Source organism: Rhinatrema bivittatum, chromosome 7, assembly GCF_901001135.1.
Source record: "Rhinatrema bivittatum chromosome 7, aRhiBiv1.1, whole genome shotgun sequence".
NCBI lineage: Eukaryota > Metazoa > Chordata > Amphibia > Gymnophiona > Rhinatrematidae > Rhinatrema > Rhinatrema bivittatum.
In genome coordinates, this window is record NC_042621.1 from 293,956,267 (window position 1) to 293,983,295 (window position 27,029).

The 27,029-nt window shown below is 42.7% G+C and overlaps 1 protein-coding gene across 39 annotated transcripts in view; it reads left to right on the forward strand.

Moving 5' to 3' along the window:
• Positions 1–27,029, forward strand: part of TCF7L2 (transcription factor 7 like 2) — a 349,902-nt gene that overhangs the window by 279,344 nt on the left and 43,529 nt on the right. For all 39 annotated transcript variants that reach the window (XM_029610399.1, XM_029610400.1, XM_029610406.1 and 36 more), the window contains 2 exons: positions 6,467–6,569; positions 7,994–8,080. In XM_029610399.1, the coding sequence (XP_029466259.1) occupies positions 6,467–6,569; positions 7,994–8,080 (190 nt within the window). The remainder of the gene's footprint in view (positions 1–6,466; positions 6,570–7,993; positions 8,081–27,029) is intronic.

The following is a 27,029-nucleotide window of genomic DNA, read 5'->3' on the forward strand; positions in this document are numbered from 1 at the left end:
AGTGACTGTCGCACTGTGGATGGAAGGAATCGTGGTGTGCCATTTCCGGATGCTTGGCCCAAGTGAGCTAAGTTAGCCCATCCACTGGGTTGTATGTTGTTGCAAACTTGGCTAGTGAACTTCTCTAGGAGCAGCTGGAAGTCCTGTCAGATGCTGGAGTGTATGGGGGCTTTGACAAGAACTTCAGTTGTTTTTGTTTGACAGACTAGAGACTTCAGAAATTTTGGCAACAGGCTCAGGTGCTCGTGTTGGTCAAATATATGACATTTGGAGTTTGTCAGTTGTTGGGATCAATGCCAGAAGCATTGGATCTGATTTCCTGAGTGAAACTGCATAGGAGGCCCATCAGAAGCTGTGGGAATCCAGGTGGGATCCCCAGTCATGTGAATATTTCCTCAGTCTTCTGGTTCTAGATCGGCTTCCAGGAATTTGTTCAGAAGAGTAAAGCTCTAGACCCCAGCCCAGGTGACAGTGGCAATGGACTGTAGCCCTTTGTCTAGGGCAGATAGATCAAGAATGTTTGGTCTTGGGAGAAGGTGAAAGTCTGATCAATTGCTTAGCATCAAGAGCTTTTAGTCTCACTATTCTTATGTTTGTTCTGCATTTCAAATGTCAGGTAAGGAGAGTGATGTTGGACAAAGCCACAGTAATGGTGTAGTTGCCTCCTCAGGGAGATCCAAGGTGCCTTTGGGTATCGGGGGGTGCTTCTCTGTCTTGCATATTGATAGATTTTCTTAGAGGGACATGTTCAATCCCAGAAAGTTGTCCTTTTGTTTCAGAATGAGTTCAAGCAGATCCTACCACAATAGGGGGACCCTAGCAATGTTTTGGATAGAAATCTATGCAAATGTGAAGGTATATATGTATTAAGAAGGTCGGTATATAAAAATCCTAAATAAATAAATAAATATATTAAAAGGGTCATCTGGGTTGAACGCCTTGGTTCATGAAACTTTCAGTAACCAGGACTTGGTCTTTCTGGTGGCACTAGACTGGCCGAGGTGTACTTGGCTTGCGAACCTTGTCAGGTTGCTGGCCGGGAATCTGCTGCAGCTTGTTCACACAAGGCTCTGCTTTGCAGAGATCTCATCATTTTGAATGGCTTTTTTATTTTATTATTATTATTATTATTTTTTTTTTTAAACAGCTTGACTCTTGTGTGGGTTTGCTTGCTCAAGGAAGGTTATTTGTTGGCAGTGCTTGGATACCCTTAGAAAGCCAGAAAACATTTTGGTTTATCTGAGAATTTGGAAAGGCCTGAGCCAATGGTGTTCAAGGAAGCAACTGGTGTCTAGGGACACCTCAGTGTCCTGTGTCTTCAATATTTTGCAGGATAGAGTTTAATGATTATAGACCCTGAATTCTTGAGGGTTCAGGTTTCTCCTATTGCATGTTGTGGGGGCCAGGTCCTTGGGAGTCCCCTATTTTCTCTTCCATATGTTTTCCATTTCCTTGAGGTGCTAAACATTTTAGGCCTTCAGTAAGAGATCTTATTCTCCGGGGAGCTCAATGTTCATCTTGGTGGGTTCTCTATTGAACTTTTTGGATCAATTTAGCTAAAGCTACTTTCCTTGACAGTGTTTGTTTTTTTAGTCTGCTGGAGATTTGTTGGGCCAGAAGAATATCTGAATTCTAGATTCCTTCTTGCTGGGAGATTTTTGGGTTTTGGGGGGTTTTTTTTTCCTTGAATCAGTTTGCTTGCCCTCCTTGGTAAAATGGTAATGAGGGTGAGTACAATAGATGTCATTGTTTGGAGGTGAAAGGTCTGGATTGATTTTGGAAAGCAGAGTCCTTTGTTTTTTTTTGTTTGGTGTTTAAAAAAAAAAAAAGGGAGGTGGCTTCAAAGCTTTGGTCGTGTAGGTGGTCTCCTGAGAGAAGCTCCTTTTACTATCTCTGCAGGACGTTTGCTAAGCAGTAATTGATCTTTCTGAGCTTTGGATGTGAGTGAGGGGGAGTTGCCTGATTACGGAGGTGATGAGATCAGGTTTGGCAGCATCCTGTCCAATTCAGGAGTAGCTTGGGTATATCCCATTTGTCGGGGCTGGTCTGATTGGATGATTAAGAAGGGGACATTTAATCTCACCTGATAACTTCCTTTCCTTGAATCCAGTCAGACCAGTCCAGAATCCTCCCTCTGCCGCCAAATTTATTTTACTTAATAGTTCTCAAGGTAGCCATCATGAGATTGCTGTAGCGTGTGATTCATGAGGAGATGCTGTGGTAAGATAGGACTTGTTCATTGTTCCTATTCTATTTTATTTGTTTTGTACTATTCTGAAGGTTGCCTGGTTATAGGATTTGTTCTAAATTCATATCTTAGCTTTTTACAGATTATATTGGCAGGCTGAGGTCAGGGTTGCAAAGATCTGGCCACCACAGGGGCTTCTTGGAAATTAGTTGTATCAAAAGAAGGCAGAGGCGCAAGTTCTGAATCCCAAAAAGGATTCCTTAGCAACGATGAAGCTACAGAACCTCTCTCCTACCTGGGTGTCCATTGCAGCTGTTTGGATCCTGAACAGCATTCAGAAGGGCTACAGAACCTCTCTCCTACCTGGGTGTCCATTGCAGCTGTTTGGATCCTGAACAGCATTCAGAAGGGCTACAGAACCTCTCTCCTACCTGGGATTCCATTGCAGCTGTTTGGATCCTGAACAGCATTCAGAAGGGCTACAGAACCTCTCTCCTACCTGGGATTCCATTGCAGCTGTTTGGATCCTGAACAGCATTCAGAAGGGCTATCTCAGAGTTCTCACACCTATCCTGTGGAGCTTGATAGTTTCTAAGGAAAGAGGGAACACTGCAGTACCAAAACCCCTTAATTCTTAGGTCTGATTGCCTCAGTTTGAGGACATTTTAAATTTAATAAAACTTGATATTCCACCATTCAGAATGATTAAGTCAGGACAGTTTCCAGTGTGTTTGTATCTTCAGGATGTGTGCCAACATCTCCCAGTTCCTCAGTGTCATCAGCAGTATCTCAGGTTTGCTTTAGGAGAACAGCATAATCAATACAGAGCACTTCCTTTCAGCCTTATCTCAGCTATCCCCATCCCCTGAGTGTTTTCCAAGATATTAGTAATGCCAATTGCAAAGCTTAGAAAATAGGACTTATTTATCTTTCAGAACTTAGATGACATGAATGATGAGACTCGTCAGTTGATGGGACACACCTAGAGTGCTGCAAGGGCCCCCCTGCATATGCCAAAAAAAGATTTATTGTAAGAGATTGATGGATTATCAATTGCAGTGTTAGTCCTGTGGACCTATCAGTGTCTATTTCACTTAGGAATAAAATTTGGGACCAGTAAAATCTTCTCCAGAGTGTTGGAAGTGCTACACTTCTACATGGCAGAAACGGGGACGTATCGGTCTTTAATGTTAGGTCCTGGGTCCTATGGTGTCTACCACAGGGGTAGTCCCGTAGCTCAGATTTCATATGAGAACCCTTCAGTATTGGCTGATGTGCATTTGGCCCACCCCAAGGTCACAAGGAGCAGCAGTGGGATTTGAACCTTGGTTTTCCTGGATCGTAGCGCACTGCTGTTACCATGTGGCTACTCCTGACGCCATACATAGGCAGAGCCTGACTATGGAGGTCTAAATTCAGTCTAATTTCCTGCTTGGTGACTAGATTTGAATTTAGACAAAAGTAAATGGTTGGTTTGCTACAATGTATGCATATTTATTTAACAGTTTTATATACCGACCTTCATAGTAAATAACCATATCGGATCGGTTTACAATTAACAAGAATAAAAAACTGGGGTAACTATTCAAGTAAACGAAAGATAAACAGTAGGTAGGAATGAGTCAAAGTCACAATCAACAGGGAATATTAATTCAGGTGTGATCCCCAGGGGTTTGGGTACCCCCTTGTGCATAAGTCTACCCAAGGGTTTTGGTTTTTTAACAAGAATATTTTGGAAATGAAGACCATCTTTGGCCTTAACAATTTTTTCAAGATCAGATTCCTCAAAAGCATTTATTTACTTAACAAATTTTATATCCCGTAGTTAAACATGCATAAAATCATAAGTAGAACAAAAATTAAATGATATAAGAATGCAAACAATGTGTGAGAGAGATCAGACAATATGGTAAGGAGAGATATTGAGGACATTACCACCTTTTGAATATGAATATTGTGCTCAATATTCTTATGGGAGCCTTTATTTGAACCCATGGGTTCAACGTTTCTTCTTAATTTTACCATAAATAGAGTATTTTTTGTTGCAATTTGTTTGGGTAGGCGTGAACAAATCGAAAACTCTGCCCATGCCATCACATTGCCTGCAATTTTCATCAACAAAATAGGATTAAGAACTGTTACTTCTATTTTTTTGTTCCTAAAATGAGTTCCTTTTTAACATTAATGAAAAAGCTGTTTTCTCTGCTGTGTGTTAGAAGTCAGGAATCCTAGAAAAGCGATATTTCACTCTGACTTTCAAGAGTGCCTTAAAGGACTGCCAGAAAGAGAGCTTTTCACTAAAACTGTCTTGTTTGGCGCTGGTAAGAGGTTCTTCTGTCTTAGATGGATTAGGTCTTGCTTCCAGTCATGCAGGAAAGTCCATAGGTGCTGCTCCTCATTTCCTCCAGGTGCATCTGTTTGTGGAGAAGAGGAGAAAGCCTCTTCCTCCGTTGAAGAGGCCTGCAAAGCAGCAGTGTGGGTTTATGTTCATAATTTCACAAAACATCGCCAAGTGCCCAGATGGACATCCTCTGATGGTGGCATTTGGGAGACAAATTCACCAAGTTGCTGTGAAATCCACAGGCTGTGACTGCCGGGTTGTGTCCCATTTGCCGTTGACTCCTATTCTGTTCACTTAACTGTCAGGGAGGACCTCTCGTGAATATCTGGCGCGTGCTTCTTGCCTATGCAAGAGCCATTGGTCTGTATAGTGCATAGGTTAATATGTGGCGCAAAAAGACCCTTGAAATTGCATGGATTACTGGAGAAGTGCTCAGACTGGGTGAGGAGCGCTGTGTAAGGAGGTGGCGGTCGTGGTGAGACAGGAATTGCTGTGCTGGAACTTCATTTCAAAGCTGCTCATGTCAGTTATAATATCCGAGTAGTAGGGCTCACAGGTCCTGACTGCTACAGAAGTTAATGGAACAGGATCTAATGCTAAGGAACATTTTTCTCATTTTTGCACTGCGCGCCCCTGGTAGCATTTCAGCATTGCTGAGGCAGCTGGCACACAGAGCTGCTTTTTCATCTTTTCCCTTTTTAAGAATCCTGTGGTTTTCTGACTGTTCACCTGAGCCCTTTTGTTCAGTAACTTTTGATGTGCAGTATTCAGACTTACTCCCTGGGGGTCTTAATCAGCTTCTGTGGGTAAAAATAAATTTTGGGAAATGGATAGGCTCTGGCAAAAGAGCTGTCAAGGCCCATCTAGAGAGCGGATCAGTGCAAGCCTTTTTCACGTACAGTGGAATTAGAGCAAACGTCTGAATCGGCCGCCCTTTTGGTGTCACGTCAACTTTCCCTCAGTCCTTGTGCATCGTTCTCCCCCGCCTTCTTTTGAGTCTGACGAACCTATTATGCAAGTGCGTTTTCTTCTTCTGTGCATGTAGCAATAATCCATAGGAAAACAGCAAAAGAAAAATATGGTGGAGAAATACAAAAAAAAGCCAACCCAAAAGTCGAAAAATGAGGAGAACAGGGGAGATTTAACACTGTCACGAACAAGCCATAAATAGTCCTTGAAGATGTTACGTAAACTGTTAGACGGTCACATCATAAGGGGCCTTTGTTTTCAGTTTTGTTCTATTTTTCCTGGGAATTTCAGTGTTATAACAAAAAAAAAATAGTCTGTGGGGAAAAAATGACTTTTCCCCACTCATTTTTTCTACAGATATACCAGTAATAGTTGTTTCCCGCCCACCGATTTTTCTTTTTTGCTATAACATTGAAATTCCCAGAAAATATTAAATAAAAATTGAAAGCGAAGGTCCCCCCTGTATGTCATTCATGAAAAAGGCAAGTTGTTTCACAAATATGCAAGTCGCATGACCCCCGATATCAGCCGGGTTTAGCTAGCACTGTTTCAAGAGGGTAACAAAATAGATATTTGAACTCGCACACATGTTCGGAGCGACTTGGAAAGAAGCCCTTAAAAATCCATCCGTAGCGCCCTGTTCAGGACTGGGCAGAGCCCATCACTTGATAAACATCGTAAGAGAATGGAGTAAATTCTTGCCTTCTGCCGCATTCCCATTCTCTGCTTATAGCAGACCTTCTCCTTGAGTTGAGAGACACAATCTCTGTATTTGACCCTTGCTTTTCATGAGTTAAACAAAGACATCTTTAAATACATAGATATAGAGAGATAGAGGTATCAACATTTGCTTGTTTCAGTGGTGTGTTCTCATTCTGTTCAAATCAAAAAGGGGCAGAGTAATTTGAAAAGATGCAGTGCATTTCTGTTGTGTTCCTAATTTTTTTTTTTTTTGTGGTTTCTTCCAGGAATTCCCAGGCCTCCACACCCTCCGGATATATCTCCCTATTATCCGCTATCGCCGGGCACTGTAGGACAAATACCCCATCCGCTAGGATGGTTAGTACCACAGTAAGCAGTTCCATTTTTCTCTCTACATTTGTTTATAAAATGTTCTTGTGGACCACTTCAGTTTATTTGCAAACATTTGATAGGCTGTCTCTTTCCAAAATGGTCTCGGTGGGTTACAGTCAAATAAGGAGATGCTAATAGACATGCGAGTGACGAGCGGGTTCGAGGTCCATATGTAGTTGTCATTTAATGGGCTTCGGTACAGAGGATATTTTACTTCCTCATTAGGGAAGGCCTGATTGAACTGCTGTGCCTTTGCTTTCTCCAAGAGAGGGAGGGTAGGGATGGTTGAAGGCGAAGGGGTAATAGAAGTGTGTTCCAGGTTTTCGGAGCACAACAGCTGAAAGCCCGCAGTCTCATACGGGCCAGTTTTGCTGACGTCAGTGGGGCGGGGGAGGTTTAGTTTGGATAAAGTGCTTCTATTTACTGTATTTAACGATTGGTAACCAAGCAGTTGAGACTCTTCTTCCACTCCTGACCTGCTACCCAGTGCAACATAGGTCAATCTGTGCACTATTGTTAAACCCCATTTGTCGTCCTTATTTGCGGCATTGGTTCACATATTTTAAAAGATTCATGGGACCTCTTGAACAAGGCTTTCTGATTTCAGGCATGTTACTCGCTTAAAAAGTAGTTCTGTCATAACAAAAATCTCCTTTTGTGATTTAAAAGGAGATATGCATTTTTTAAAATGTTTACATTAGTTTTATCACCTCACTTATGCAGACTGCTATCAAGGACCTATATTAGCTGATGCTACAAATATCTTGCGTGTGTGTGTGTGTGTGTGTGTAAACACCCCTACCCTGATAAGGAGGCCTGTCTTTTTCATTAGGATGCTATTTTTGCATGCTACTGTATTTTTTAATTATTGTAATCTGGCTTGCCTGTTGGTTACCCACAGTATTTCTTGGGGGACTCTCCCCTGGTAACTCATGTCAGCGCTTGTTAATCTGACAAAAGGCTACAAATTAAGCTCTGTTAATTTAATGTTTTCTCACCGAGATCTAAATACCAAAAGAGGCCCAAAGCGCACGTGAAGTCCTTTGATTCACTGTACTTTATTTTGGTATAAATTTACATTCATTATTGTTTTCCTTTGGATGTGTAGCCCTCAATTAGTGTGATGGCTCCATTAAAGGAGGCAAGACTTCGCTTTTAATTATCACAACAAAACACCTAGATTCAGCTTGGGGAGAGGGTCTCTATTGACAGAAGCAGAGGTTATAAAATTTAATTAGCCATTCATATCAGATTTATGGCATTCAGATTGTTCTGCTTTTCTTGACTTTGATCCTTGTTGTACAATTCGCAAGATTTTTTTTTTTGTCCCTGATGAAATGACTAGTGCTTAATGTGCAGAGAATTGATATTTTTTAAATCTTTCCCCCTCCTCCCCTCTCCTGCCTTTCTCTTCTTTGCAGGCAAGGTCAACCAGTTTACCCAATCACAACAGGGGGGTTCAGGCATCCCTACCCCACAGCTCTTACCGTCAATGCTTCCATGTCAAGGTGAGTTCATGGTGCTAAAGGTCCTGACTTCAGGGGCAATGTAACTGCTTTTAAATATATGCCACTGCTAAACAATCCCCCCCCCCTGAGTAACTGGGGTGAGGGCACTGATGCGTGTTAGGGAAGTAGTGTCCATAGGCTCGGAGAGAGGGTGGTGACAAGCCAGCTTGTCATGGACAGCAATTCTTAGATTTGCAAAATGGCTAATGTGCGGTGGAGGGCTAGGAGAATGGGATGAAAGTATTTAAAGACGGTAGTATAATTTTTGTTACTTAAATTCGTATTCATTTTTTGAAACGACCTTTTTTTTTTTTTTTTTTTACCATCTCTGCACGTCGCAGGCCTAGCACCTCTGCTCTCCATCTCTATGAAGGAGTAAGCCACTGCAAGGACTTGATTTTGGTGCAACATTTTTTTTGAGACGGGGGTAGGGTGTTTAGAAACTAACATTTTAAGGAAATAGTTTCAAAGGTATTGCACTTCAGGGAAAAAAAAAATAGCACTAAGAAGCTAGAGAACTGAAGTTTTTCAGTGGCATACAGAAATTGATGGGGAGGAAATGGTATGTGGGTTAAAAATGTACATTTTTCATCCTGTGGGGCTGCTGTATTAATTTGGATGGCTGACAAACTTCCAGGAAGCTATTTTCATTTTAAACTTGTATTAAATGTCCGCAAAAGTGTAACTCAAAAATGGCTTTTTTTTTTTTTGTTTATCATGGAGCTGTCTCAATAATGAGTTAACGTGTCTCTTCATATCCACTCCAAAACTAAGAGAAGATTTGATAGCATAGGAGAGTGACAATTTGCTATAAGGCATTTGAGGATTTTGAGGATTATTTTCTTCCCTCTTTCTCCCATTCCCAATTAATTCTAGCTAATCTCCCAGTGGCTGACAGGTTTATTTACAGACTGGTTGCCAGCACTATACTTAATTGCTAATTGCTCATAATGATGGTTTTATTCTTGTTTCCATTAGATTTTTTTTCTTTGTTTTTAGATACTATAATTAAATAGTTGGAGGTTTAGAAATACCTAATGTGACACACAATTAAATGAGCATGCATTATGAGGAAGGTTTGAACATGCATCAAAGCTAGGAAGGTTTGAACATAGAGGTGTATGGAAATCACTACATCTAGTAGCGCAATAGGAATGAAATTTAGTAGGTAGGTACTTGATATAAAGACGCAATATGGCACAGAAATGGAAGAGCCCATAGTAAAGTTGTTAACCTGGGCCTTATTTAAGGGAGCACTTAAGGTAATATATATGATTAAGGGAGTGATTAGAACTGGTTGCTAATTTTAAAAACTCCAAATTGATTAAAAGTACAGAATAACCAGAAAGTATGCACTGTAACAGAGTTGCAAATTGGTTTTTGGTTTTTAGGTATTACGTTTTGTGTGCGCGTATTATATAATATATACACAGAGAGATTCATAAAGAAGGTTTCAAAAGAGGACAACGTAAGGTCAGGTTGGATGAATTGTTAGTACAAAGCTAGTCTTTTTGGCTCTATCCCCCGGGCAGGCCATATGAAAAGTATCTAGCTAAAAAGAGTATGCAGCAAATTAAACACATTATTGTGGTAATGGGATGACAAAAGTACAGGTCTTGTTATACGTGTGACAGATATAGGCAATGTATGCTCCCTGCCCCTGTTCCAGAAGACCCTTTGATATTCATTCCATTCAGCAGCAGGGCCAGGACTTCTCAGAATTAAGTGATGGGTCATTATACTTTAAACACCATGAAGAAGCCTAGATTGGCAATTAAAGAGCACTTGCTGACACTCACTTGTGCCACCCTCTGACCCCCTTTAGATTGAAATGTTGGAGCTTGGGGCCCTCAGCCTGCTAAATTGGTAGAAGGCACGCCTCCTGAGGAGGGCTGGTTCTGAAATGTGCCGGCTTCAAAGGGAGCAGGATCATGTATAAACCATAGTGTGACTGCACTGTGGCTTAAATGAAAAAAAAAAAAAAAAGAGAGGCAGGAAGAGATGAAATGATGCAAGTGCAAGGGGAGACGGCGAAAATAATGACAAACCTAATGCAACTCAAAGCAGAAAAGAAAGCGCTTCCCACTGGTTGTATGGGAAATCAAGACAGTGCAATGGCATACAGTTAGCAGAAACATGTCAACACTGAGGCAAAGCAAGAGTGAGTGCCAGAGAAGCCCAGGAGGCAGCCAGGAAGGGAAAAAGGAGTTGTCCTTGGGTTAGGCTCGTCATTATGTTCTGGCTTGGAGCCATGAGAACAGTCGGGGTAGGAGAGGGGAATTAGTTAATGAGCTCTCTTTAATTTTTCTGGGCATTTTTAACGGTGTTTATTGCAATACTGAATAGGAACTTGTCTTCAGTTCTTTTTTGTTTTTTATTAATGAAACTATATATAAAGAGATACAGGGGTGTACATGTATTTAGAGAGGTGCTGTCTTTGTGTGTATAAACACATGTATATAAGTCATGCAGGCATTTTGGAATCGGGGCAATTTAATCTCTACAGATATGCATTTATCTCTGTATGCACATGATATTCACTGCTGTGTGTGCGTGTGTGTATAATAGATATATAAATATATATATAGCAACAACACATCATCGGTAGGGTAAAACTAACCTGTCTCCCGACAGGTTAGATATATACACAGACACATACTACCTAATGACCAGTGCATTCAGTGTTGAGTAACTGACAGCAGCCGAAGACCAATTGACCCAACTAGTTTGCCCAGTTGAGTTTCTCCCTCTGGTTTTCTCCCACACTAGGTAGACGAGCATTACAAATTCCCATAGGTAGCCAACATCAGCTCCCCCTCTCTGTCTCTTCCACGAGACCTTTCACACATCCCCCCTTCCCCGCCCATCAGCACCACTGCCCTCCACCCATCAGCACCAGCACCACTGCCCTCCACATCTATCCTAAGTTGTAAGGAAGTCTTCAAGTCTGTGCCAAATGTATTTATATATGAAAAATTCCTCACAGAGAAGTTAGGGTGCCCCCCGCCTCCAAAGAAAAGAATTAGGGCTGAAAGGATATCGCTTGCTTTAGCAAAAAGGTGTAACCGGGGTTTGCATGATTTCTAAGACTTGCCGCCGCTGTGGGCCATAGAATACACGATTTGCCTCATTGTATTCTCTTCCTCTCTTCCATTATGCCACCTTTTCGTTTTCCTCTCTCCCTGCTGTCCACGCCCCCTGCCTCCAGTCGTCCATGTCTGCACAGTGGGAAGAGAGCGCCAAAAACACTTGTCTGTGCATCAAAGAAATTCAAAACTCTTCCCATTATTTTCTGCCTCGGCTCAGGTGAAAAGCAAGCTTTTAAAACTGCAGACTCCCTTATATCGCATCTCTTTCATTCGGAAAACTAGTCGCGCAGTTCTACTCCGATTCTGTGCAGGAAATAAGGAAAATAGATTCCAGTTTTTAAAGTGTCCGGATGTTAACTTCAGGTAGAATATTACTATGCATTTTTCTGAGAAATGAACTCATCCTGGCAGCCCTCCCTTTGCACTCATTTTGCAGTGCTCTGGACCCTGGCATTCCACTTTTCATTCTCTGAGCACATTCAGCAGAACTCACAGCTCATCCCCCTCATGCTTTCTGGTGGGGATGGCATCAAACACACACACTTTATTTGCAGCAAGCAAGCAAGCACCACATCCCTACTCTAGACACGTGGCTGGATTTTGATATTGGCAATGTAGGTGGCTGCCTGTGGTGCCAAATTTTGAAGGCATCATGCCTTTATCTGGTCCTGCCACTGGCACGAAGCTGAGAGAAAACCTCTACAATGATCTTCATTCGGTACCTGTAGCAGCAACGGGAAAAAGTCTGCGAGCCAGCTTGCATTCACAGGCCTGGCTGCAGCCCAGCCCCTCGCATGGGTCTGCTTGTTAACAGGACAGTGCATGTCAGAGGTGCATGGTGACTTTTTTTGCATTGGAGTAATAGCTAATAGCCTCATCCAAATGCATTTACATGTGATGAATGCTATTAGCTATACGCTGCTTTGGACGCGCTAATCCCCTTACTGCATCGGGTGTTAGCCTAGTGCGTCCAAGAGCTCTTTAGCCTGTGTGCTAGGCTCGGTGCACAATATAGCATCGGCCTGATCGTGTCTACTGTTAGGACTTTCAAATCCTTAGGAGAAAAAAGATTCAAACCAGGTTTGCTCAAGGAAAGAGCAGCTCCTCCTCTATGGAGCACATGGCTGTATGTTGCACTACTGTTGAGTGAATGGAAGCACCGAACATTACTCGTTTAGGTTACGAATTAAGCCAGGGGTGCTCAAGTTGGTCTACCAGGATATTGCTAATGAGCATGCATCCCTCCTGTATATACAAATATTTCTCATGCATATTCTAAAAACCTGACTGGTTGGATGGGGGTCCCCAACAATCGGATTGAGCAGCCTTTTATTAAGCCAACATGGAGTCTCATGTCCCTTGCGATACCAGCTGCTTTCTCACACTGAGTAGGCTGCTGTATGCTCTCTGCTGGCTCAGTCTCCAGTGGTCTTGGTCCTCGGGAAGCAGCAATCAATAGCATGCTCCATAAACATCTTGCAGACCTTCTCGGGATGCAGTGATTAGAAGCAAGTCACCTTAAAGAAGCCAAAGATTCACTCTGTCGCAGCCTGTGGTCTGCATTGTAGTACTCCTCTGCAAGTATCTGAGGGCGAAGGGAAGTTCATCACCCAGACGAGCAAGGGGCACCCATTATCACCTAGCAAGACAGAAGGAAGGAGTCCCAAGTCCATGCAGAACAGGTAAGAATAAGCCATTGACATTTGTACTTAACCATGAGGTCTTTTTGTGTCTTCCTATGTAGTCACGAAATCGTTCAGTCTGTTGTATGCACATCATAGCAGAACCCTGGCCATCACTTTCATAGTCTGCCTTTTATAGTCCTTACACACTGGCATACTGAATTCTGGGGTGAAAGAAACAAAGCCCACAGGAGTACAGTTCATGGCCTTATCACATGGGAGGAATTAGCTATTTCATAAATAACTTCTGTACACCTAGCTTTTCTGTGCTTTACAAGGACATTGGGTATAGTTTTCAATAAGGTGAGACATTGAAGACAGGGGATTCAACTGATGCAAGACACGTTCTCAGTTACTCTCTGGAAAGGGTACATAGCCAAGAAGCAAAGGGTTATCTGTAGTTGATTTTTCTACGGATACATGAGTTCAAATTATTTAACCTTGATATACCCACTTTGCAATCCAAAGAACATAAAAAATACAATTAAAAAATAACATAAACAAAACTTCACAAATAACAGTAAAAACTGCAGCATTGCAATTAATAAACACAAGGCAGCTAAAAGATTGCTTAAGTTAACTATTACTTGCTAAAAGCCTACATACAAAGCCAGGGTTTCACCTCTTTCCTAAATTTAGGATGAGTAGCCTTGGGCTGAATCTCAAGTGGCCATGAGTTTCCCCAGAAATGGTGCTTAATATGAAAATGTAGTATTTTTCAGTCTAATATGCGACAGAATCATAAGACCATCGTCTAGTAAGGACTACAGATTTGGCTTCGTCTAGAAATACAAAATAAAAACAAATAAACTAAAGGAGTTAGTTAAATAAGTGGGGAAGGAATGAAGAGGCATAGCTCTAGGACTGCTTCCCACCATAGGTTTGTGACAAGTGTGATGGGGTTCTTACATTACATATTGATTAGATGCCATGCTTCAGTGAGATTTTTCCACTTGTGACATGTTCCCCCCACCCCCCCCCATGGTTGCAACCATGGGGTAAAGTAGGGTAGGAGAAGCACAGCTTGGAAGGCACAGTTGTGTGTGCGTGTGTATTGGTGCTGTTAGTCTGAGTGTGTGGTTGGGTTGGGAGTGTAAAGTGAGGGGGTATGTATTGGGGGCACTGGCTTAAGAGGGTTGCTGTTTGTGGTGTGTGTGTGTGTGTGTGCTGGGGGGGGGATGGGGGTTACGAGAGGAATGCACCGTCCTTCACCAGCTGCTTCTGTGTTTTTTCCTCCTGTCTGCTTTTCTTGCTCTCTGCCAAGGGATTGGGGAGGGTAGGGGTGGTACATGTGGAATAGAGTGGTCACCGACTGTTCATTCTATGAAAATGTAGACCCACTGTTTGTTTCTCAAATTCATTCAATGCATTCCCATTTTTTATGCATTCCAAATTAGGTGATTTTTCCATATATTTTATTTATTTATTTATTTATTTTTTTTGCAGAGCAGTTTTGCTCACACCCTGATAGACATAGATCCCTTTTTAAATAATTCTTTCTAACATACCATATATTTGAAAGCATAAAGTAAAAAAAATAAAATAATTACAAACATAAAAATGTCCTCCAAAATATTTTGGGTAGGATCAACAAGATTTTGCCAAAGAAATGAACTGAAACTACAAATGGTACCAAAGGTGTTGTAGATAGCAGTGTTTTTCATACTCTTGAGCCTGTAGGTGCATGTCACCGAGAAATACTCCTGTGAAATTGACCCCCATTACCAGCAATGTCAGGTAAAGGCATCAGCATTAAAAATATCACAGTGGTGGTCTGAGAACACCGTAGTCTCCAGGGATGTCTTTATGCCCCCAAGATGAGGGTCAGACTCTGAGCCAGGCGTCATGGTGATGAGATCTCTTTATATCACATAGGAGGACTGAGTTATAGGCAAAGGCACAGGTCTTCAATTCTGGACCTGTGCATATCCTCCTTACTGGCCCTTTATGGCCACAATGGCATCAACATGCTGGGCCTCACCTAGTCTGTCTTTGTTGATTTTTGAAGACAGTTTTAAGAATATCCAGGACTTTATCTGGTATACGATATTTCCAAGATATACAAGTACTAGTGGATATTTCTTACATAATCAACACTTTTAGATAAATTTGTTAAGTGAATTTGGGTTAGTTCATGTTGTCTATTTCGGGAAGGAGATCATTAACAGAGAATGGGAAGCTGGGTGAGTGTGTGTGTGTGTGTTAAAAAAAAAAAAAAAAAGTTTCTCTACATCCATTATTAATTCTTTTTTTCTGCTTTTCTGCCTTCTGTGTTTCAGCTGGAGCAAGGTCAGATGGGAACCCTGTTTGGTATAATGAGTCTGGCACCCTTCCCCCCCCCCCCCCCCCCCCCCCACACACACACCCTACCCTATGATATGAACAGATGCAGACTGGGACCCTCAGGTGCCAGCTGGGCTCATGGAGGGGGTGCTATGACAATGAGGGGAACACTAAACACAGGTGCTGTAGGCATTGAGATTTGTGATTGCTCGATTGTGTGTGTGCGTGCAAATGAACTACAGATGCATGTAAGTACATGGGAGTCCCTTCCAGCCTGTAAACACACGTTCCACCTTTTCAATGTCTGTGATCATGTCCAGGCTTAGGTGTGCCCATGGTCCCTGTGGCACCATGGTATTTCTCAAGTCGCGTGCACATACCTCTCACTTTTTACACCTAGTTGCCACATGGCTTCTTCAGCAACATCCGTGCCTTTGCTCCGAGTTCATATAGATTCGATGTGATATCCTGAACTCTGCATCTTTAAAGGGCCACTGAGGGAATGTGGGGTAACCAAGATGGTTTCCTTGTGGTTTGACAATATTAAAGGACTCAGGGGGTCTGGAGGAATGAATGTTGACAGTTTTGAGGGATTGCCTTTCACCCAAGAACCGTTCCCGGTGACACACCATGTGCATCAGCCTCATTGTGGATGAAGTCACTCTTCAAGCAGAAGGTGGGCAAGAGGAGGCTCTGCCAACAGCCATCCAGAAGGCTCTACTTACACCTGCTCCCTCAAAACTAAAACATTAAAAAAAGATGGACAATTGATTTTATTTTTGAGCTTTATTTGTGTTGCTATGTACATGCTAGTGCAGGCATTGGTGTGTGGTCTTGTCTGATTGATGGGGAGAAGTAGAATTGTGTGGTAGGTCCTTGGATGAAAATGTGTGTGTGTCAAGGGTCTTCCTTAAGGGGATGGGTTACAGAAACATGAAGGGAGGTATATTATCAGAAAAAAGGGGTGTAGTATTGATGCACAAGAAGTAAACCTTTTTCAGTAGAAAGGAAGCTGTAGAACTAAGGGTCATATGAAGCTCCAAGGGGGTAAACTTGGGAACAATGCTGGGAAATGTTTTTTGGTTTTTTTTGTGGAAAGTGTGGTGGATTCCTGGAATGTTGTCCCGGATTGGGTGGTGGAAACTGAAACAATAACAGACTTCAAAAGGTTATGGGATAAACGCAGAGAATCCTTACTTGCAAAAAAGTGAAGAGATATTGGAAGCATGTGGCACCAGTGGTCATGGGAGTAGCCAAAAGCTAATTTGTAAGGAGGAACAATTACATCCCTAACAGCAGTGGTATGACTGCAGTGGACTTTCAGGAAGGCATTAGGATAACAAACACAGAACGGTGGTTATGACCCTGACGGCCAATGCTTCCAAGGAAGCATTGGGGTAAACTGCACAGAGCAGCGGTTATGACTCTTAACAGCAGTGGTATGGCTGCATAAGACTTCCAAGACGTTGGGATAACCTGCAGGAAGCGACTATAGTTAAAAGCCAAAATTCAGTGAGCGATGGTGGTGGTAGGGGGGTGGGTCCAAGATGTTTTGGACATTGGTTTGCTAGTCTTGGTAGCTTTGTAGATTACTAGAAAAGTTAGCAGAGAGATTTGGAAGGAGACCCGGGTGTTGTATTTAGTGTTGGTCTTAAAGGAATTATAGGTGAAGATGACCAGGCTTGAAGTGGTCCAGCAGTGGCTGTGGTGGAGGCCAGCATTTTAACAGATTCTAGGCACGCTTGGAACTAATACAGAGGTCAGTGGGTGGAAAGAGGTTGAAAAGTAAAGTAAAAGACATGGGGGAATTGGGTTGGGTCAAGAATGGGAATGCATATAATGCTGTACCCAAAGTGGGCAGATTGGATGGGCCAGTATGGTCTTTCTGCCATCCTTTACTATGTTATATTGAGGCCAGTGTTAAAAAATAAGAAAAACCTGAATTTCTAAATTTAGGGGCCAATTTTCTGCCCATAACTTAGATGCCTACATTAGGCCTGCTAGTCGTCTATATTTAGGTGCATAGTACTGGAAATCGATGCTGAATGCCTAACTTACTTCTCCTGAGTGCAGTAATAATGGGAGATTTCAATTACCCCAATATTGACTGGGTAAGTGAAACATCAGGGCATGCTAGAGAGAGAAAATTCCTGGATGGAATAAATGACAGTTTAATGGAGCAATTGGTTCAGGAACCAACAAGAGAGGGAGATATTTTAGATCTAATTCTCAGTGGAGCACAGGATTTGGTGAGAGAGTTAACTGTGGTAGAGCCGCTTGGCAAGAGTGATCATAATATGATCAAATTTGAATTAATGACTGGAAGGTGGATAGTAAGCAAATCCATGGCTCTCATGCTAAACTTTCAAAAGGGAAACTTTGATAAAATGAGAAAAATGGTTAGAAAAAAAACCTGAAAGGTGCAGCTACAAAGGTAAAAAGAGTGCAAGAGGTGTGGACATTGTTAAAAAATACAGTCCTAGAAGCACAGTCCAGATGTATTCCACACATTAAGAAACGTGGAAGGAAGTTAAAACGATTACTAGTAGAATCAAGATGGTGCTGTGACTGAAGCTCCGTGTTTTCTCATCTTACCTGCTATTTCCTTTTGTCATGCTGCGCACCAGTAGGAAAGGACGGGTGAGAGAGGTAGCCTCATTTCCTCTTCAACCTACCTTGATACAGACGAACATAGAGGGTTTTTGCACAGCTGTAGATTCTCCTGCTTCAGTTGGTGGGTTCGCTGTGAATGCCAGCGTAGAGCGTGCACCGGCACTTCCTGGATGAAACATTGCTTAGCCCTGGAGCACCGGCTACTCCGTCCCCTCCCACACGCTTTGACGCTGAGAGATGGCGTTTGCAGCAGCGCTGCTACCGATGCGGGTCCCTCAGCTAGTTCTGCGTCTTGTGTTCCCAGCGATGCTGTTCTGACATCTTTGCCGCTAGTAGAAGTAACACCAACTAGTTTGGTGGTGGAATATTGCAGTTGCTCTGCCATAACTTCCACCCCTCCGGGAGAGAGTTCTTGGAGGCTTCCCAGAGCAACGATGGAGATTCTCACCATATTTCTCTGGTAACTTTTTCCTCTCAACCCCTTCTGATTAAACCCACTGTTGTAACTCTGGTCTCGGTTTGGAATGCATTTCTATCACTGGAATGTTCAATAATAACACTTACATTAGTTATGAAGGATACTCAGAATCAACTTTATTCTTTGAATCCACTTGTTTCAGCTCATACATCTAAGTTAGATGAACTAGATTCTAAGTTGATGCAATTCCAAGCTATTCAGAACAGTTTAGCTCAAGGAGAGCTTACTATTTCTAAAAGAGTGGAAAATCTGAAAAATTCCTCATGATATTTAAACTTGAGAGTATTAAACCGTCCCAAGTGTAAACTAGTTTCTCCGTGAGAACAATTTAGAAATTATTTACAAGAGATACTACATTTCTCATCGGATACAATACCACTTATCTCAAAAATTTATTTTTTGCCAACTGACAAGCAAGAAAGGGATTCTTCTGCCTCTGTTAACCTTTCTGAATTCTTAGAAACATCTGCTGAGGGCCAGATTGAAAGAAGGGGAACTCTCCTGATTAATGTTTTTTCCTCTGATCGGGATTCTGTTAGGCATTCTCTTCGAAATAGAGATTTCCTTTATCTGGGCCAAAGGGTCTGGAAGTATCTGGATATATCTCAAGCAACACAGCAGCATCGGAAGAAGTTCCTAGCTCTTTGTCCTTGTGCACTACAGCTGGGTGCCGATTATTGTCAGATTTCCCTGTAAATGTGTGCTGAACATTAATAATGCTAGTTATATTTTTTTGAACCTTCCCAATTAGGTTTTTTCTTGGACTCCTATCGGCCCTCTGGTAATGCCAACCAAGCAGTAGCCGTAGATTGAATTACCTTACCTTTGATTCTTTCAATTTATTTATTTATTGAATGTTTTTTATATACCGACATTCGTTAAAGACATCACATCGGTTTATATAGAACAAGAAAACAGCCAACAGGGCTTTACAGTGTAACTGATGGTAGAACTAGGGAGAGGAGAAGGGAAGGGGGTAGGGTAAAAGAGGATTTTAAGAACAGATATTAAATATAAAACGCGAATATGTACAGTCTGTATACAGGGATGAGCGGTGGTAGAGGTACAGGGGGGAATTGAGCCGAAGCTCAGGGCTGAAGGTATAAATTAATGGGGGGAGTTGCGGAGTGGGTAAAATGGGTAGGGGGGGTACAGTGGTTACGATTTGTTATGTATCGCTTATTGTAGTGATTCTCCCCCTTATTTCAGTGTAACATGGGTAATGGTTTCATTGAGGTTCAGACATTGTTAGTTTCATTGTAACTTTGTGTACCATACCCTTTTTTCTGAGACATGCTATTGCTGTCTGTATAATTTAAAATGCTAATAAAAATAAAGTTAAAAAAACCAAAATGATTACTGGCATGGTTAAAAGGTGAGGTGAAAGAGGCTATTTTAGCCAAAAGATAGTCATTCAAAAATTGGAAGAAGGATTCATCAGAAGAAAATAGGATAATGCAAAAGCGTAGGCACGTTAAATGTAAGACATTGATAAGACAGGCTAAGAGAGAATCTGAAAAGAAGCTGGCCATAGAGGCAAAAACTCACAATTAAAAACCTTTTAAAATATATCCGAAGCATAAAGCCTGCGAGGGAGTCAATTGGACTGTTAGAAAATTGAGGGGTTAAAGGGGCAAATAGTGAAGAAAAGGCCATTATGGAAAGATTAAACGTTTTCTTTACTTCAGTCTTTACCGAAGAGGATGTTGGGGAGATCGTTTTCAAGGGTGATGATTCAGATGGACTGAACCAATCATGGTGAACCTAGAAGATGTGGTAGGCCAGATTGACAAATTGAAGAGTAGTAAATCACCTGGACCAGATGGTATACACCCAGGGTTCTGAAAGAACTAAAAAATGAAATTTCAAACCTATTTCAATTAATTTGAAACTTATTAAAATCATCGGATGTACCTGAAGACTGGAAGATGGCCAATGAAACTCTCATATTTAAAAAGGGATCCAGGGGTGATCTGGGAAACTGTAGACCAGTGAGCCTAACTTCAGTTCTGGGAAAAATCATGGAAACAGTTATAAAGAATAAAATCGCAAAACATTTAGATAGACATGGTTGTTGGGACAGAGCCAACATGGATTTACCCAAGGGAAGCCTTGCCTCACAAATCTCCTACATTTTTTGGAAGGGGTGAATAAACATGTGGACAAAGGTGAACCGGTAGATGTGGTGTATTTGGATTTTCAGAAGGTGTTCGACAAAGTCCCTCATGAGAGGCTTCTAAGAAAACTAAAAAGTCATGGACTAGGAAACTATGTCCTTTTGTGGATTGCAAGTTGGTGAAAAGACAGGAAACAGAGTATAGGATTAAATGGTCCGTTTTCACAGTGGAAAAAGGTAAACAGTGGAGTGCCTCAGGGATCTGTACATGGACCAGTACTTTTTAATATATTTATAAATGATCTGGAAAGGGGTATGACGAGTGAAGTGATCAAATTTGTGGATGACACAAAATTATGCAGAGTAATTAAATCTCAAGTGGACTGTGATGAATTGCAGGAGGATCTTGCAAGACTGGAAGGTTGGGCTTCCAAATGGCAGATGAAACTTAACATGGACTAGTGCAGAGTGATGTATATAGGGAAAAATAACCCTTGCTGTAGTTACACAATGTTAGTTTCTGTCTTAGGAGTTACCACCTAGGAAAGAGATCTAGGCGTCCTAGTGGATAATACATTGAAATCATCTGCTTAATGTGCTGTGGCGATCCAAAAAGCAAACATGTTAGGAATTATTAGGAAGGGAATGGTAAATAAAATGGAGGATGTCTTAATGCCTCTGTTTTGCTCCTTGGTGACCCGCACCTTGAATACTATATGCAATTCTGGTCACCACATCTCAAAAAAGATATATAGCTGCACTGGAAAAAGTGCAGAGAAGGGCGACCAAAATAAGGGGCATGGAATGGTTCCCCTGTGAGGAAAGACTAATGACGTTAGGGCTGTTCAGTTTGGAGAAGAGACAACTGAGGGGGGGATATGACAGAGATCTACAAAATCATGAAAGGACTTAAACAAGTTAATGTAAATCGGTTATTTACTCTCTTGGATAATAGGACTAGGGGGCACTCCATGAAGTTAGCAAGTAGCTCATTTAAAACGAATCGAAGAAAATTATGTTTTACTCAATGCATAATTAAGCTCTGGAATTCATTGCCAGAGGATGTGGTTACAAGAGTTTGAAAAAGGTTTGGATAAGTTCCTAGAGGAAAAATCCATAATCTGCTGTTAGGGTAATTAATAAGCAGTAGTAGCTTGTGATTTATCAAATGTTTTGGGTACTTGCCAGGTTCTTATGGCCTGGATTGGCCACTGTTGGAAACAGGATGCTGGGCCTGATGGACCCTTGGTCTGACCCAGTATGGCATGTTCTTATGACCTGCCCCCCCCCCCCCCCCCTTTTAGGGACCTAAAATTTGATGCTCATTGGGGAGGATATCTTAATTTTGACAGATCTAGACACCTAAACTCCTGACGTTTGGAGCCTAGATCTTATTACTGTTTATGCACATTTGATATTCCATCTTTTCATAAGCTAGTCTCAAAATGGATTAAGATTAAAGGAGTTTTTTTTAATAAAAATGACAATTGCAGTAGTGTCACAGTTTGCTGTAAAGACATGAGTGAACAGAGAGGTGGGATAGCAAAATTGCTTACCTTGTAATAGGTGTTATCCCAGGACAGCAGGATGTAGTCCTCACATATGGGTGACGTCATTCACGGAGCCCTTAAGCGGGAAAAACTTCTGGCAAGTTTCTAGAAGCTTTTAACTGGCTGCCTGAGGCTACTGAGCATGCCCGGCATGCCATGATATTCCCTGCCACAGGGGTCTCACTCCAGTCTTGTATGTAGCAATAAGCGTTAGCAAAAATATATTAATAAAGTCTGAGGCCCAACTCCGCGGGGTGGCGGGTGGGTTTCGTGAGGACTACATCCTGCTGTCCTGGGATAACACCTATTACAAGGTAAGCAATTTTGCTTTATCCCAGGACAAGCAGGATGCTAGTCCTCACATATGGGTGATTAGCAAGCTAGAGGCTGAGTCATTGTCCATGCAGTTAGCAGTCATGCATGTTTGAGGAAATGATGCAGCCGAAGATCACAGCAGGCTGGATGTAGAAGGAGTTGGGATTAAACTGGAAACAAGTTCTTTAAGACAGATTGTCCATAGGCTGAATCCTGTCGTCCTTCCTTGTCCAAACAGTAATGAGCTGCAAAGGTGTGAAGGGAACTCCATGTTGCTGCTTTACAAATGTCAATGATTGGCACTGAACGAAAATGTGCTACTGAGGTTGACATTGCTCTTACTGAATGTGCCTTTACTCGCCCTTGGAGAGGAAGGCCTGCTTTTGTATAGCAAAATTGTATGCAGTCTGCTAACCAATTGGATAGAGTATGCTTTCCCACTGCTTTACCTGGCTTATTTGGGTCATAAGAGACAAAAAGCTGATTGGATTTTCTGAGGGACGTAGTGCGATTTAAATAAAAAGACAGTGCACGTTTACAATCCAAAGTGTGTAGAGCTCTTTTGCCTTGGTGAGAGTGAGGCCTTGGAAAGAATGTGGGTAGAACTATTGTTTGATTTAAGTGGAATTCCGTAACTACCTTAGGAAGGAATTTTGGATGTGTTCGGAGAACCACTCTGTCATGGAGAAACTTTGTATAAGGTTCATATGTGACAAGTGCTTGTAACTCACTAACCCTCCTAGCTGATGTGATGGCTATGAGGAAAATAGTTTTCCATGTGAGAAAATTAAGTTCACAGGAATCTATGGGCTCGAAAGGAGAACGCATTAATCCTGTTAACACCAGATTCAGGTCCCATTGTGTAGCTGGAGGCCGAATTGGTGGTTTAAGGTGAGTTAGACCTCTCATAAACCTACTGACGAGAGGTTGTGTGGATATAGGTGCATCTCCTATCTTGTTATGATAAGCTGAGATTGCACTCAAATGTACTCTGATGAGGTCTGAAGACCAGAGTCTGCAAGATGGTACAAATAGTCTAAAAGAGAAGTTGTGGGGCAAGTAAAAGGATCAATATTGCTTTGCTTGCACCAGCAAGTAAATCGTTTCCATTTGAAAGAATAATTCTTTCTCGTGGAAGGTTTTCGTGAGGCTATAAGCACTTGAGCAACATTGGTTGAAAGATTGAGTGGTTGTAAGATTAAGCTTTCAACATCCATGCCGTCAGGGATAGGGATTGAAGGTTGAGGTGGCGCAACCGACCCTGATCCTGAGTGATGAGATTGGGAGCTACTCCCAGGCGTATTGGATCCCTGACTGACAGATCTAGCAGTGTGGGAAACCATACTTGTCGAGGCCAATATGGGGCTATGAGGATCATGGATCCCCTGTCCTGTTGTAGCTTCACCAGTGTCTTGGTGATGAGCGGTATTGGAGGATAAGCATATAGTAGGCCTGCGTTCCAAGGGCGAGCAAAGGCGTCCTTGGCTGGTTGGTTCTTCTGTGTGCGCAGAAAACAGAAGTTGTCCACCTTGTGGTTCAGATGCGACGCAAAAAGGTCTGTTGATGGTTGTCCCCAACGTTGGAAGATTCTGTTCGCAATAGAGGGATTTAGAGACCATTCGTGCGGTTGGAACTGGCGACTGAGTCGATCTGCTAGGACATTTTGGATCCCTGCTAGGTAAGTGGCCTGTAGGAACATTGAGTGGTTCAAGGCCCAGTCCCAAATTTGTGCAGCTTCCTGACAGAGGAGATACGAGCCCGTACCTCCCTGTTTGTTGATGTACCACATGGCTACAGTATTGTCTGTCTGGATCAGTACGGTTTTGTGTGAAAGGCAGTCCTTGAACGCATGCAGTGCATACCTGATTGCTCGAAGTTCCAGAAAATTGATTTGATATGTGGCTTCGAGTTTTGTCCAAGTTCCTTGAGTCTGAAGAGAGTTTACATGGGCTCCCCATCCCAAGGTGGATGCATCTGTAGTTAATGTTATTTGAGGGATCGGTTTTTGAAAGGGTAGGCCCTTTCGTAAATTGTCCTTGATTGTCCACCAGTGTAGCGAGGAGCGTAGTTGGTGGGTTACTTGGATTCGATAATGTAGTGGTTGAATGGCTTGGATCCACTGTGATCGAAGAGTCCATTGGGTTAATCTCATGGCAAGTCTGGCCATAGGAGTGACGTGAACCGTTGAAGCCATGTGGCCTAGTAAGATGAGAAACTGATGTGCTGACACTTGTGGTTGTGTGGACATGGAGTGCGCCAACTGGGCCAGAGATTGTGCACGGTCTGCTGGAAGAAAAGCTCGTGCAAGGTTTGTGTCCAATTCTGCTCCTATGTATTGGAGGAGATGAGACGGTTGCAGGTGGGATTTTTGATAATTGATGAGAAAACCCAGTCTGTGAAGTAACTGTATTGTGTAATGTAGAGAAGTTAGTGCTCCTTGCTGCGACTGACTTTTTATTAGCCAATCGTCTAGATAAGGGAAGACATGAACACCTTGTTTGTGCAAATGTCCTGCTATTACTGCTAGGCACTTGGTGAATACTCTGGGAGCTGAGGCGAGGCCGAATGGTAGGACTCTGTATTGGAAATGCTGGTGTCCCACCTTGAATCTTAGGTACTTGCGATGAGGTGGGAATATAGGTATGTGAGTATATGCATCTTGGAGATCCAGAGAACAAAGCCAATCCCCCCTTTGTATGAGTGGAAGCATGGTGCCTAAGGATACCATTCTGAATTTTTCTTTCCTTAGAAATTTGTTGAGATTTCTGAGATCTAGAATGGGACGAAGGCCTCCGGTTTTCTTTGGAATGAGGAAATACCGGGAATAGAATCCTCTTCCCTTCTGAGAGTGTGGTACGTGTTCCACAGCTTTTGCTTTCAGAAGAGTAGATAATTCTGTTTGTAATTGAGGAATGTGTTCGAGATAGGAGTTTTGTGGTGGAAACTCCTGAGGGGGAGATGTGAAGTCTAGGTGGTAACCCTGATGAACTATGGATAAGACCCACTGATCTGTGGTAATGCTTTCCCATTCGTTGTAAAATTGGGAAATCCTTCCCCCTACTGGTAATTCTGGAGAAGGGTTTGGTTGGCTCTGCTCTCTGGGATGGCTTTCAAAAACCAGAGGTGGAAGCTGTTTGGGGTGGAGGCTGCAGCCTTGCAGCTCGTTGCTGTCTTTGCTGAGGACGTTGTTGAGGTCTTGTAGACCGTGGTCTAGAGGCCTGAGGGTAATATCTCCTTGGCCTGTAGAAAGGACGTCTTGTGTCTCTAAGTGGCGGCTTGCGGGTAGGGTGAGGTGCAGTTTCATGTGACAAAGTGGAGAGCTGCTTTAATGTTTCAGAGTGCTCTCTAAGCTGTGCCACAGCGTCTTGCACTTTTGTGCCGAACAAATTATCACCTTGGCAAGGCAAGTCCACTAGTTTGTCCTGTACTTCCGGACGTAAGTCCGAAGCCTTCAGCCAGGCCCATCTTCGTGCACTAATGCCAGATGCTGCAGTTCTGGAAGAAGTCTCAAAAGCATCATACGCCGCTTGTACCTCGTGTTTTCCAGCATCTAGACCCTTTTGCACAATTTGTTGTGCTGCCTCTTGTTGTTGTTGAGGCAAGGATGGGAGAAATTCCTCTATCTGTTTCCAGAGATTTCTCTGATGCTGCGTCATATACAGCTGATACACAGCAATTTTGGAATTCAGCATGGCTCCCTGGTAAATCTTTCTTCCCATAAGGTCTAGGAATCTGTTGTCTTTCCCTGGAGGAATAGAGGCGTGCGTCCTGGATCTGCGTGATTTCTTTTGAGCAGATTCTACAACTAATGAGTTGTGTGGCAGTTGTGGTTTTTCAAAACCTGGGGCTGCTTGAACTAAATACGAGGAGTCCACTCTCCTGTTTACGCCAGGTGTTGTACACGGGTGTTCCCAAATCCTTTGTTGAAGGTGCAGCAGCACTTCATGCACTGGGATAGCCAAGTTATGTTTTGGGGGATCTACAAATTGTAGTATCTCCAGTGTCTGTTGTCTTTCATCTTTTTCAGCTTGGAGCTGAAAAGGGATGGATTCTGACATTTCCTGGATGAACGAGGCAAATGATAAGTCCTCAGGAGGGGATTGTTTCTTAGCCTGAGGCGGAGTACCTTCTGATAAAAAATCTTCTGAAGAATGCTCCGATTGTGTATCCGACCATGTGTCTGTTGGGGGCTGGTATTGATGATGTTCCAGCCTTCTAGATGGTGACACCCCAGATGGGCCTTGTAAAGGATCTTGATTGTCAGGTGAACCATCACTGACTTCACTTTCCTCTTCAGGCTGTGTAGGCAAGGATGCTAAAAGGTCCTGATACCTTTTGGTAAGTATGGCATGCAACCTTTTTTCAGAAGAAACTTCTGGAGCATGCATGGAAGTGTGCTTAGATTTTCCTGATGCCTTCTTTCCTTGTACAGGAGCTCTGGACGGAGCTAGGGTGTAATGAGGTGTTAACTGCGAAGTAGTTGGCATTGATGAAGTTAGGAAAGAAAACATCGAAATGGGAATCATTGAGGAGATGGGCCTGGAAGCCATTGTGGACATCGAGGTTTGTAAAATATTCGATTCCATCGATGGCTCCGGCATTTGGATTGACGATGAGGCTGCTGATATCGGCTGAGTAGCGGGCATCGCTGAAGAACAGCTGGGCACATCTATCGGCATAGACAGTGCAGCCGGCATCGAGATCGATGATGGCATCGATATCGAGGACGGCATCAACTCGATAGTCGGCATCGACTGGCCCATCGGCATCGGCCCGGTGGCCGGCATCGACTGAGAAGTCGGCATCGACCCGGCGGTCAGCAT